At 47.8% G+C, this 14,378-nt stretch overlaps 1 protein-coding gene across 1 annotated transcript in view; it reads left to right on the top strand.

Annotated features, from left to right (window-relative positions):
• Positions 1-1,210: 1,210 nt before the first annotated feature.
• The window catches only part of LOC102694374 (A disintegrin and metalloproteinase with thrombospondin motifs 5), a 28,687-nt gene continuing 15,519 nt past the window's right edge, over positions 1,211-14,378 (top strand). The window contains exon 1 of the mRNA XM_069197766.1: positions 1,211-2,857. Within this exon, the coding sequence (XP_069053867.1) occupies positions 1,772-2,857 (1,086 nt within the window). The 5' untranslated portion in view covers positions 1,211-1,771. The remainder of the gene's footprint in view (positions 2,858-14,378) is intronic.

Raw genomic sequence — 14,378 nt, 5'->3', positions numbered from 1 at the left:
TGTCCTGGCAGTGCTCACTGAACCTGTCCAGTGTGGACAGCTAGTTCTGCCTGTGCCACACAGTTTCTATGTCCGGGCTGTGGACACTTAGCCTGTCCTCTCTGGGCAGCCAGGTCTGCCTGTGTCACACTGTATCTATGTCCTGGCTATGGACACTGAGTCTGTCCTCTCCGAAATGCCAGGTCTGCCTGTGAAGAACAGTATATATGTCTAGGCTGTGGTCACTGGACCTGTATATCAACAGGATCTGCTTCTCTTTATTGTTTCTCACGCTGATATTTTGCCAGTTTGTACTGTTTTTTTATGACCCGGAACCATTCCAGTTTATGTTGAGTTTTAGTGAGTATGTCCGAGTGGATGAGGCAGTGTTGTTTATTGCACAGTGTCATTTTGTTGACTTTGATATGTGAAGTTTTTGTTTTATTCCAGAAAACCCAACAGACTATCAGTGCCCATGTCTGATAGTACCACTCCAGCAGTGCCAGGCTCTGCTGTATCCGCTGTTCTGTGGGTGACAACAGAACCAGGTCACCGGCATACAGTGTCTTACAAAGATATCTCTGTCTCTTAATACTAACACAAGAATCAATTTTCACTTTAATACAGACAGAGACACCTGACTCAACTCTTAATACTGCCACAGAGAGGATGAGTTCTAACTTCTTAATGCTTTTTCTAAAACACTCTATTGTCTTATGCTAGAACTCACTGTTCTCAAGCTAATGCTGAGGCAAAAACCTCTTTCTCAGCTCAACATTCTGAGATGGACAGGTTAGAGTTGCAGAAAAAAAGTATATACAGTATATAGTGGGAAAGGAATATCTAAATTTGAAATATAACAATGACAACCAAAATACTTTATATGCTGGACGGTACAAGAATTATTTATCAGGAGAAGCAAATGGGGAATCTCAAACAAACTTGCGCTTGTCCCAACACTGACACCCGGTCACAGCTTCGCGGACGGCAAAATCAACTCGGCGAGTAGCGACGATAACCACGACGAATTGACTGTTTATGCCAGGTCCTTCCTCTTTAAAAGCAAAGAAGGTAAAACTGTTTTGCGTATTTCCAACCAAAACATTCGTGTGTTTTTCTCTCTGACTGAACGAGACGGCAAATTGTAGGAGTGGTTGTCTGTTTGGAATTTCTCCTTCCTCCCTCCCTCCCTCTCTCTCTCTCTCACTGCCTTGGCCAATTGCTGAAATAGCCGAGACAGGAATGACATTCCGCTATAAAGGCATTGTTCAGCCTTTCCTCATCTCCAGATTACAACTCTCCTCTCTCCGAGCGGCGGCGGGGACGCCGGGAATGGGAGCAGATTCCGGGTGTCGCTGAGCGCGGCGTATTCGGCGCTGAATCCCTCGGAGCCTCAGCGACACTTGACTCCGCACTTTGATTCTTACAGACCAGACCGCAGCGCCCAGAGAGAGAAGAGGGAGGCGGGAGAAAGAGACAGAAACAGCGATGGGCAGGACTTTTCGTTTTCTCCAGCGCTTTTAAGAGGGAACTTTGTGTTTTGTCTTAAAAGTTCAGCGCAGTCCCCGCGAGTTCTCCCTTTCCTCCTGCTTGCCTTTTCTCCCCCTGCCCCAATGCCTTTGCTTACTCGTCTTTTCATGAGTTCTGTGGGTATGTCCGAGTATCAAGGGGCAATGTGCAAAAATCCAACACCTTCAGGTCTTTTCCCAAGTTTTTTGCGCAAACTGTTGTTATGATTTTAATCGAGGTTAGGTGGTAGAGGGCACATAAACACGCCGTTCTGAGATTGGAGATGACAGCTCTCTGTTGCATTTTCTCCGCTCGAGGAAACATGCTGCTCTTTAAGCTCGCGTTGTTGTGCGTTATGGAGCTCCGCGCCAGCGCCACAGCTTCGGGTTCCAGCCCGACTGTGCGCACCGCCGCGCCACCTGTCGCCGCCTCACCTGGAGGGAGACATGGACCGCGGAGGAAGCACGGCATCGTTCACAGCATCGACCAGATCTACCACGGCGACGGCAAGATTGGCTATATAGTATACGCGGACGGCAAGAAATTCCTCTTGGACTTGGAGAGGGACGAGTCCGTCTTGTCCCCGCATTTCAGCACACAGTATGTGGATGCGCTGCAGGGTAGCAAACACGGGCGGCCACCGCACAAGGAGTGCGTTTACCGTGGCACGGTGGACTCCCGCCCGGAGTCACTGGCACTGTTCAACTTGTGTGGCGGGCTGGAGGGCTTCTTTGCGGTGAGGCACGGCCGGTACACACTCAGACCCCTCTTCAGGGCGAAGGGACACGAGAACGGGGTGTACAGGGAGGAATCGGACCGAGCTCTGCACCTCTACACTCGGGACAGCTTCCGCTTCGAGGCCGTGTCCACGGGGGAGAGCTGTGGGACCCGGGGCGGAACGGGCAAAGCGGAACAACATCACAGGGCTCTGGGGAACGGCGGCCACCGGGGTCGAGGTCGCGACGGACACGACGCGCACGGCGAGGAGGCATGGTGGTTCGCCCGGCCACTCGCTCACACCCCCCCGGGGAGGCCGCGCACGCGTCGCTCGGTGTCCCGCGCCCGGCACGTGGAGCTGCTCCTGGTGGCGGACGGGTCCATGACCCAGAAGTACGGCGATGACCTCGAGCACTACCTGCTCACGCTGGCCTCCATCGCCTCCAAGCTGTACGGCCACGCCAGCATCGAGAATCCCATCCGGCTGTCGGTGGTGAAGGTGGTGGTGGTGACCGATAAAGAGAAGGGGCTGGAGATCAGCAAGAACGCCGCGGCCACGCTGAAGAGCTTCTGCAAGTGGCAGAACCAGCAGAACCCGCTGGACGACGACCACCAGGAGCACCATGACGCGGCCATTCTCTTCACCAGGCAGGTAAGGCGCGCCGAGCTCGGCATCTCACCTGAGTGCATTTAACGCATCTCCGCGCTCTTAGCGGGGTTTATAAATGTTGTTCTTGCTCTGCAGTGTTCTTGATTGTGTTTTTGTTTTCAATTCCCTACACCACATCAACGTTTCTGGAGGTATTTAGGGCATTTCACTGAAGTGGAAGCAGAAGTCGTGTTTCCACTACACTTTTGTTTTTTAACCAGCTTTAAAGGCACAGCTTTTTGCCGAGTAAAATGACATCCCCGAAGCACTGACTGCGAGTGGGAGATTCTTGTTTCCGTTGTCTCGTTTTTATTTAGAACCTGCAGGAGTTGGTGGCGGACCAATGTGTGTAGGCAAATCTACTATTAACCGAGAAAGCAGGTGGCACGCCTGTTGTTGTTAGGCAAGTATAATCATCCCGATTGCAGCGCGGACAGGTGGCTAAAGCGATACACTAAAATTCGGGCCAAAATTGCGATGTGCTGATCCTCAAAAGTTTCTAGTCAACAATCTCTCGCTCACCCCTCCTCTCTCCTCCGTTACTCCTTTGACAGCCCTGTAACTGCTTCCTACACGTGTTATTCTGGGCAGCGATCCCTGCCTTTGGAGTGCGCAAGGCAATACCTCCTCCCAGTCCCGGGATAGCTCCGTCTCGTTCCTCGGACATGCCTGTGGCCGTTCTTGTCGTCAGCTCAGCTGTTGGGTAGCTGTTCGTGCTTAATCCGAAACCACATCGCTCAGCTCTTTTGTTTTTCTCCGTCTCTCTCCCTAGCGTCCGCACGGTTGCTTGAGGGTAAGCTAGCTCTGAGAATGGAGAGGCGCGGAAAAACTTGGGGCACGCAACGCTATTACAACCGTGTGAGTTAGAAGTGAAGTGTGTAACAGCAGAGGTGGATATGGGCAGTGGGAGACACGGCCATCATGTTGCGTTTGCTTTGCATTTCGGAATCTGGGGGCTTGATTTGAAGTGGATTCCGCTCATTACGATTTGGCAGGTCTCGGCTGCCCGGCTGGGATGGGCTGGCACGTTGTCAGCGCGCCCACCTTGTCGTGTTGACACACCGCGGCTCTGAACACCTGCTCGGCAGTTGAAAGTGGGGAGGGGGTAATTTGGAGATGGTGGGCGGGGGGGAAGACCTGACGTTCGGCGCTGTTCTCAAAGGCAGCCAGCAGAGCCAGCAAGAGTTACGACCCCTGTTTTTTTTTTTATTTGTTTGTTTAACATCAGAGGGCCTTTGCTGTGTGCGTGTGTGTGTGTGTTTTGCGGCCATTCAGAGCTCCAGACGCCGTGTCTGCGTTGCTGGCGCAGTTTTTTTCCCAATCGCAGACAGTCTATGGTCTCGAATCGATAAGGTCACGCTGATTCCGCAGCCCGGCGCTCTGTTGCCCTTGAAGCGGCGGCGCGCATCCCCGAGGCCACGTGCCTGTGTTTCCCACCGCCTGTTTGCTGTTTGTGATTCCTGAGCCGGACAAGCGGGCTATTGATCGTCTTGTGATTGCAAGATAGCTGGTATATCCCAGATGATCAGATGCGTGACCGGTTTCCGTTTTGCCTTTCGTTAACGCACACAGAACAGAGCCGTGCCTGTTCAGGAGTGAGTGGGGATCAGTAAAATTCACAGCCGAGTGGAGTGGAATGCAGTCTGGTACGCTAGGTATGGAGGGCACGAAACAACAGCTCTGTGCACGTCTCTTCACATATGTATATATTGGGTGTGTGTGGTGTTCAGCTACAAACCTATATTACAGAAAGCCTGAGATATATGATATTTCACACAAAGGCATTCATACACTCCTTGCACTTCTGCATCCACCTGCTGCAGAACATCTACAGAACACCACAGCTGAAAGGCAGTTTTTGCCTCTGGGGCAGTGTGAAAGTGTCCCAGCAGTATTTTGCTGCAGCAGCAGAAGCTGTCTGCTCGTCAATCTTTGATTTATGTACGCCAATGTAAAATCACCCTGTGAAGCCAGAGTCTGGGCCAGGGAGCAAAATAACCTCACGTTCTTATCTGCACAGCTGTGCTTGAAACTACTGTTTGTGCGTGCGCTTGGGGGAGTGTTAGTTTGCTTTTTGCCTTGTGTTGACTGTGTGCTGGCGGGTGTAACTGAAGTGGGGGTTCCGCGGAGCGTGGTCCTGGAGTCAGCTGTGAAGAGCTCTAGGGTTGGCACGGTGACAGTACCCCACGTCACACCTCTCCCTGCTGCCAGCTGCTTCGGACAGAGGGAGGGCGAGCTCCGATTGGTCCGAATCTTGGAGTCGCGGGCGTGTCCGCATGCCGGAGTTCCCCCTGTCATCGCACGGGCTCCGCTTGACAGTGTGGCTGGCCGAGGAGTCCTGGAGCACGAGCCACAGAGCAGCTCCTGTGCTGCTCTCCACGAAAACCCACTGGCTCGCTGGGAACCGAGATTACTACTGAGAGCTACGTAAGTCAGTAGCTATGTGGCCTCATAGCTACGTAGGTTACAATCATGGCTTTAGCCTGCGGCTGTGCCCCTCCTAAGGCGCTCGGCCTGGAGTCACGTGGGCTGCTTCCTGCAGGGGATGCCTGCTCAGCGTCAGCCCCTGCCTGGGTCTCTTGATCTCCACCGCTGTCTGCATCTCCCGGAACACACAAGGTGTCGCCCCTCCCCAGCAACAGCCAGCCCCCTGTCCATCCACATTGCAGGGCTGAGCTCCGGCCTAACGTTACCGCTTCTCTGCTCCTCTCAAAAACGCATCTGCGTCCCATCCACACAGTCCTCACTGTGTGCCGAGTCCTACAGCTCATCCCATCGTGGCCCTCAAACACAACCGCAGGCAACCTGATTCGCCGGTTTAATAACAAGACGTCAGTTACTCAAAGATCTCATTCAACCCCTCTAGAGAATGTTTTTTCAGTGGCTAATTGATATCGAAGGATTTCGTCCAGCTGTTTTTGAAAGAAGCCAGAGAGGCAGGTTCAACAACACAGCTGAGCAGCCTGTTCAGGATTCCCACAACTCTCTGTGTAAAGAAGTGCCTCCTTTTCCTCCGTTTAAATGCACTTGCCCAGATAAACTGCAGCCTTTATTCCCGTGGAAAATGAAGCATTTTGCCTTCCGTAGAGCTGTGCTGCCAATGTAAAAAGTAAGGCGTTAACAGACATGATCGTTTTCCCCAAAAATTCAATTTTCAAAAAATCCTTAATAACTGTCTTATGTTTCACAGCCGTTTTGATTACTTCAACAGCTGTGCAAGCAGATGAGAACACAAAATTAAGTTTCACAGGGCTGGGTTTAAACAGAAGGGATAGGCCGTGTCTCCTCCACAATCCTGTATGGGCAGTGAGAAAGCAGTAAGAAAATGGATGGGTGGGTTAAAGCAGATTGTATTTGGTTACAATCAATTTGCTTTTCTGTCTAATCAGTTAAACAAACCAGGTCCCAATGGCAAAGCAGCTTCTGTACATCCGTTTTGGACTACAATAGCTATAACTGTTCTACTGAAAGGTGATATGCTAAATAAGATTTTAAGCTTCTGATAACACAGTTGTTTTTAATGGCATGCTGAGGAGAGAGTGCATGAGTGACATCTTGCAGTGTTCTCTAGAGCCCAGGAAGGCGTCATCATAATACGGAAAGCGCAGCAGAAGTCCATCGTATGGTCTACAAAACTGAAAAAATCCAACGGCAAGCCAACTCCAAGTGTGCCTAACACACACTGACACGTGTGTGTGCACACGGGACGTGCCAGAAGGAGAGGGAGACATGTGCTGTCAGCAGTCCGGATCTGGCTCTGGACCAGTGAAACTGAGCCTGCACAGGAATGGGTGAGAGTGCTTCCCACCACAGCCCAGCAACCACACACCACACCGTCTGGACCAGCCTGTGTGGCCGCCTTCTGGGTCCCGCAGCATTATGGGAAATCTTTGTGAGATTTAGTGCTGCGTGTGGGCTTGTGCGTGGCCTTAGGACTGTAGTGCATATGTGTCCCTGGATAACCAGGCAGACTTGCGTCAGAGGCGCAGAGATGACCTCATTTAAATTGTTAGAACATAAATACATAGTTACAAATGAGAGAAGGTCATTCAAACTATCTAGCCTGTTTAGCAGTAGATTATTGATCCAAGGATCTTCTCCAGCCATTTCTTGACCGAAGCCAGGCTCTCAGCTTCAACCACATGGCAGGGTTGCTTGTTCCATGCTCCCACAACCCTTTGTCTAAAGAAGACCTTCCCGTTCTCTGCTTTAACAGCACTTCCACGTACTTCCCACCTGTGTTTGCTGATTTGTGGGTGTTTTTCCTCGCAGAAGTCTTATATGTCAACATTGTCAGTGCTTTTGAGGATTTAAAATACCCCATCTTCTCTGTTAGGAAGATGTTTTCGGGCTATACATCACGTGTGCCCAAAAACAAAAAATGCAAAATGGAAAAACAGTACTTTAATTACTTTGTCTTCTTTGTTAGGAAGATGTTTTCTGGCTATATGCTGTATCACATCTTCCCAGAAAAAATGTAAAATGGAAAAACAGGGAAAAGGAGGCGCACACAAACATGTTTTTAAAAAGTATTTTCCCTTTTCAGCAAACTTTACCATTTTTAAGTACTAACCCTTTAATGGATTGTCACTTCATACAGAGACAGGATCATGCTGCAAACCCTAATCAGTTCCTCTTTACTGTTTACAGATCCTACAGATCCACATCATGCACAGTATGCAAAAGACGTAGAGATCAGCCACATCTGGGGAGAGATTAGGCCATCAGCCAGTGCTGCTATAATTACAGGTTCCACATATGACCTCATACAATATACTAGCATTCCAGCATTTCCTCTTTTGAAGCAGTGAGGGAGAAAGGCGTTAAAAAAAAACACCAAAAATATATATTCTTTGCAAGTCCAAAATAACTTTTTGATGTACCTCTTGTAATGAATGAAAAGTTTAAAGGGGACGTTTGGGGTTGGTGGCCAGGCTGAAAAGCAGGGCACTCCTATGTCAGTGATACAATGGGGTGCACTGTGCTTCCTGTCTGGAAAGGGGGCTCCACGTCACAAGACCCCTTCAGATCACTTTTCTGGTAAATTTGCACAGTGATCGGGCAATTGTACTGTTCATAGAATGCGTTACCTTTGTGTTGGTTTCAGCTGTGATTTACCACACTTGATCCAGCTTTACCACACTTTGCTGTGCTGTTGTCCTGGAACTGAATGCTGGGCAGGCAGGCAATCTTTTTCACAACTCAGAGTTGCACACGGACAGGGGCACTGACTCTGCCCAGAGATGAATATCAGTCTCGCCCACTCCATGCCATCACTGACTGCACATCTAATTGCTCTCAACTACTGTCAGGATTAGAGGCAGCTGCCTGGGCCTCAAATCTATTACACATGGCTTGATAAGCGGGGTTTTTCACACCTGCTTAATCAAAATTGAGTGATTGATGTTGTGAATCCTGACAGGCGTGTGCAGAGCCCTGAGTGTTCATTATCATGTCCAGTTTTCACAAACATGGCTGACCAAATACACATCAGTGCCCAGTTATATTAAATGTCTTACATTTCTCCTTATTTTTCTGTTTAAGTGTTCCTTGAATGGAAGGATGTTAATGCAAAGCAGCTTAAAGGAGGTATGTCATGACTCCTACTTCAGGGAAAAGGATTTTCATTTTTTAAAAGTTAAGTCATTTTATACTTAGGATTATTGTATCTTATATTTTCAAAGTCATCTGGGAAATCAGGGCCCTGACAGGATTTTCTCAGTGTGCCTCCTCTGAAGTTTTCAGTGACTTCCTAATAAAGTGGCCACACCCTGCCGTCTGTGTAATCTGAGTCCGGAGGGGTCTGCGGGGAGTCTGGCGAAAGAGTCGTGGCGAAGAAAGGGCTGGGCCTCACCCCTGTGCCAGATTCTCTGAGCCCATCTGAGTGCGATCCCCTCCCCACCAACATCCTGAACTTTAATCCGCTTCCCAAAGGCATGAGCCCACTGTCCTGCGGGGTTAGAGGCATCTCGCATTGCTACACAGAAATATGCCTGGCAGACGCACATATTTTCACAGGGAAATGTTGGTGTTTTCATTTGAAGAATAGTATATTTGCTGATTGAATTTAGGGGGTGCTGTATAGTGGTTAGAACTGAGGTTAGGGGGGCTCGGTTCCTCAGTGCAGGTACTGCTGTCGAGTCCCTGGACAAGGCATTAAGCACGGGATATAAACCAGACCCATCTGTATTCACCTTTCAGGGATCATACATATTCAAATGTACAGTATGTATAAGAATAATAATGTGCCTATTATCCATATTAGATTGATATTATATTCTATAAGTATTATTTTGTCAAATTCTCACTCACGCAGGGTAGGTTTTGGGCCTCATGGTGTAAAAGTTCTAATTGCCTTGATCAGTATGTGGTAAATCCCCTATAAAAAGCTTCAATACAAGAAAAAGTAACATTCTCTCCAGACACTTCATAATTCCACACCTTTAACTATCTGAATGAACCATAACAATAAGATATAGCTTTAAGTGGTGATGGTGATTAGAATTGCTGCCTCTCAGCTTCCCATGCTAAATTCATGGGGTGCTGTCTGCTGTCTGTATGTTCTTCCCGTATTCCCAAAAATGGGTGGATGGATGCCTCTATAAGGAAATGGGGACTTTCGAAATTCACACTTCATTCAGCAAGCAACCTCTAAGCTGAATAACAGGAGGTGCAGTTGGATATGTGGATAATCACTCACATTTGATAACAATAACATAGAATCAGAGCACAGTAAAGTAATTGCTTTTAGGAGATTAACGTCACCTTGTAATGATCGTAAAAAAAGAAGACATCAACAATAAACAAAATACATAATAGCTTACACCTGAAGAAGACTCCACGGCTGAAGCGTTGAGTTTTCTTTCTTCTTGTTTCAGCATGGAATAAACTTATTGTTCCTTTACAAAATAGTAAGACTGGAATTATTTGCATAGTTTGGCAATCAGAAACTTTGGCAACAATGAAATGGGACCAAGAGGCCAGCTGAACTTTACTATGAGACAATAACTGGGGCCTCTGAAGCATTTTAACTGTAATTCATGAGGGACAACCACATCCAAGAATTGGATGCATGTGAATGTTTGAATTATTATGTTAGGATGGGTTTGGCTCAGTGGTACAGTGGTTAGTATTGCTGCCTCACCCCCAGTTCTGGGGCCATGGGTTCAATACTGGAGCTGTGGTACTATCTTTGTGGAGTTTGAGTGTTCTCCCTGGTTTTGCATTGCTTTCCTACAGACATTCCAGTTCCCCACCTGCCCAAACACATGCTGGTGGGTTACTTGGCTTCTAGGAAAACTGGCCCTGGTGTGAGTGTGTGTGTATTTGTGTCTGTGTGTGCTCCACGATGGACTGGCGTCCCATCCAGGGTGTACCCTGTCTCACACCCTTTGCTTGCTGGGATAGGCTCCAGCTCCCTCGCAACCCTGAATCGGAAGAAGCAGTTAGAAAATGACTAATGTAAGGTTTTGCTAAACCCGCTTGGTTAATGGGCAGCCTCCTGACCAGAGGACGAGAGGGCTCGAACCCCATTCAGACTGAGTGGACCAATGGGGAGCTACAAGGTGCAGACGGGGTGGAGGAGGGATGCTTGAGACAAAAGCGCAAGGAAGTGTAGCTCATTTTTGTAATGACTGTGATGAGGACAGCTGGGTGAGATTGTTTTGTCATTGTTATCCCTCCCAATTTTCATTTAATAACTTCCATTCCACAACCTCAGAGTTGAAATGATTGTCTCTTTCTGTATTTTGCTGTGTAAGTGGGTGAAACAGTCACGTGTCTGACGTTCCACTTTTTCTTGTGGTCTCCTGGCCTCCATCTTTGCCCACCTGCTCAGCCTCTGTCTTGGCCTCTCCCTCACTCTCCCAGGTGCCTGTAAGGAGAGAGAAATCTGTGCACAGTCTCTGTCAGATCTTCCCCACCCAGAGCAGGCATGTTTGTCTGGGCTCCGGAAGTAGGTGTCTGCGGTGCTTCCACCCAGCACCTGTGGTTCATTTAGACCTTGACTTTCTCCTGTCTCGCACCCAGCCCCAGGTTCTTGTAGAAATTAATGGTATACCATGGTAAAAGAGAAAATTAGTTAGCAATGTATCACAATTAAATCATAGTAAAGCAGAATTTGAATCACTGAAACAACAACATAATAAAACCCTATTGTAGGTAAACTGAGGTAATGCCGTACAAATTCACCATGGTGAATTTTCACAAGAATTATTTGAAGAAACAAATGAACTGCTTGTCAGAGGCCAAAGAGTCAGCTTGTGTTCTTCCTCGGTTGCTGGCCATGACAAGCTTGTCGATGTGATACTCTGCATTGTCACGATGTGAGCAAAGCAATGGCATTACCATCCCATAACCTGTTCTGGTCAGATCTCAGTGGCTGAGCAACGCTGATCCTGGTCAGTACTGGGATGAAAGAACGCAAAATCAGGTTGCTGCTGGAATTGGTGTTCATGGACCAAGTAGGTGGGTCTCTTCCTTCTGGACCAGCATTTCCAAACTAACACCCCCATATGGTGAGAGGACATTGTGCTGTAGAAGAAATGACACAGAATGAGGTTCTGACACCTTCAAGTTCCGATGACACTTGTTGGTTCTGTGCCTCAGTAGTGGATGAAGTAGGTACCCTCCTATAAGTCAAGAGCTCCTTGATCCTAAGGGTTGAAAATTGTTTTATATCCATCCATTTCACAACCACTTTATCCAGTTGAGGGTCACAGGGGAGCTGGAACCTATCCCAGCAGGCAAAGGGAGAAAGGCAGGGTACACCCTGGACAGGACACCTATCCATCAAACAGACAGACACACCCATACTCTCACCAGGGCCAATTTTTCACAGAATCCTATTAATCTACCAGTAGGTCTTTGGACTGTGGGAGGAAACTAGAGCACCCAGAGGAATCCCACACAAACATGGGGAGAACATACAACCTTACACATAGACATCACCCCCAGGAATTGAACCCAGGGACCCAGTGCTATAAGGCAGCCATGCTAACCACTGCGCCATCCAAGTATTTTATGTATGAGTTAGGCCACATTACTTTGACTCAGTACATTAACAAGGCTCGAACCTTGACACACAGGTACTCCTGAACAACAGCTTGCTCGTGATATAGAGCTCCTGCCTGCTACCTGCAGAGGGTGCTGGTACAGAAATGCAAACCGAGTTTCCTTTCACTTTCCTGGGAAAAGTTTCAAATGCTTCCCTTGGCTAACCAGCCTTTCTTCTTTCGTGGGTAAATAAATGAAATCCCTCAGGTCTGGGTTTGAGCCTTGTTTAATTTTGTGCAGCTGGCCATCTGGAGTGAGGGTGATAGAAAAAGCTGTCCTGCCACTTAAGGCCAATAAAAACCTCTATAGCCTGCGTATAGGTTGACATGAGGTTAATGAGTTAATTGGTGGAGGGCTTAAGAGCCATATTCTCACATGAGGCTAATTAGGAATGGTTGGGATTTTTAGGGATTTAGCAGTGCTTGGTTACTTGGTTGTTTTAGAGCAGGTCTTTGTTGGTATGTACTGGAGATTGTGCTGAATTAAAACTTAGTTGCATTATATTTTGCTGTCCATCGTGAGTTTCATGTGCTCAGACCTCACGAGCTGCCTATTTAGAGGGTGGTCTGACACAATATGCTTTTATGCTCTGCTTGTTCTGTGCAAAGAACCTAGAGATATAATTCGATTTATATTAATATTTATTGGTACACAGTCTGCAACTGACAATAATGCAGCATACATGCTTTGTTTTTGATTGACGTTTGTGTTAAAAGTGAAGAATGGTGGTGCAGTGTTTTGTATCATCACAAAGGTGCGCACAAGTTAGGACAGTGCTAGTTGTATTGTAAGTCGCCAATAGAGTAGGAAAGCATTGTAGTGTTGTATTAAATAGAATATGTGTGCTGCAAAATATGTTCCACACTGTACATAAACACTGGTGGAGCAAAGATATAATGTAAATCTGGACTGGGGTAATACTTTCCACTCTTAAAAGCATCAGCTGCACTCTGGTGTAGTGGCCAGCATTGTTGCCTTGCAGAGCTAGGGCCCTGGGCTCAATTCCTGAGGTGCTGTCTGTGTGGAGTTTGTATGTTCTCCCCATGTTTCCATGGGTTTCGCATGGGTTTTCTCCCACTGTCCAAAGATATGCTGGTAGGTTAGTTGGGAAATTTGCCCTGGCGTGAGTGTGCAAGTCTGTGATGGACTGGTGTCCATGGTATATCCTAACCATATCTTGCCATGACAGTCACGGGCTCCCCCACAACCTCGAACTGGATAAAGTGGTTAGAAAATGGAAGGATGTTAAAATCATCCAATGGTGTGAAATGGAAGCCAGGGCTCAAGGCTGCAAAAGCTGAAGATTGTGGATATGGGGCACCCCGATGCTACACCTAAATGTGTAAGGTACTTTCCTAAACTCCCTAAACTGTATACATGTGTATAAAACATGTGTTTGAGACCGAAACTAGGTGACTGGAACCCCCATTAAGTGGATTTGGATCAAATTAACAGTAGCAATAAAGAGTCCTGTGAGCTGTGCAGTGCGCCGTCAGCAGAAACAGGCAGGCACCTGGCATCCCAGCCACCCTCCTTCACTGCCTGGGTGCCCCCGGGGCTTCTGAGTGGGTGTGGAGACAGCAAGAGGGTTTGTCTCCGGGGGGTTCTGCTCTGTGGGGGCTGCAAGAACAGGACATCCCTGCCTCCTCCCCTCCGAGTGGAGAGGATTATCGATCAGTTGTTTTCCACCCACAGTGCTGAGTGAGAAGACAGCGCAGGCCCTGGGGCCCTCTACTAATTGACTGTGCTTGTGTGTGTGTGGGGGTGGGGGGAGGTTTGCACCAGTTCCATAGACGTTACTTGTTTTCTGTGTCCTGGTCTATAAGAAAAGATGACTGTGGGATAGCACGTCTTGGCCATACCATTGCAGATCAGGCCTGAGAGAAAAACGGGGTTTGTGCCTCACTGAAAAGAGAAACAACAGCATAAGGGCATCCTGATTCTCATTTAAAACATATAATGAGTTAAGATCAGGAAGAATCGATGAAAAAAAACTACTTTTCTTGCCTTCAAATTTATCTTCCATCTATTCTGCACACAATTCATAACTGACCATTGAAAGCTGCAAAAACACTTTCTGACACATTGACGTAGAAGAAATTCTTGAATGCTGTTGATAGCTGGTCAGTGCCAGAGGAGACATTACATTTCTGGTAAAATGAAATTTGGCCTTTGTGAGCATGCAGTAAACTCTCTTAGTATGTCCGCAGGTCCCTGGGTATAGATATACTGCTGCATGACTAATCTCCATTATTATATAATGAGAACATTCAGTTTACCCCCAGTGGCCTATCATGTTGGGTGAGCTGGCACATGTAAACTGTCGACAGAGGTTAGCCTATTACATTGATGAGGAAGCTCTGTGCTGGTGTTTTCACTAATGCTCAGGGAAAGTCACGTGGCAGATGCTGCAGTGATGGTTGTACAGGGCTACAGTGCTGCAAAGGAGAGAGTTCCTGCACACAGATTT

This window comes from Lepisosteus oculatus, chromosome 13 (assembly GCF_040954835.1).
Source record: "Lepisosteus oculatus isolate fLepOcu1 chromosome 13, fLepOcu1.hap2, whole genome shotgun sequence".
Lineage (NCBI taxonomy): Eukaryota > Metazoa > Chordata > Actinopteri > Semionotiformes > Lepisosteidae > Lepisosteus > Lepisosteus oculatus.
This window is presented reverse-complemented; position numbering and strand designations above follow the sequence as displayed.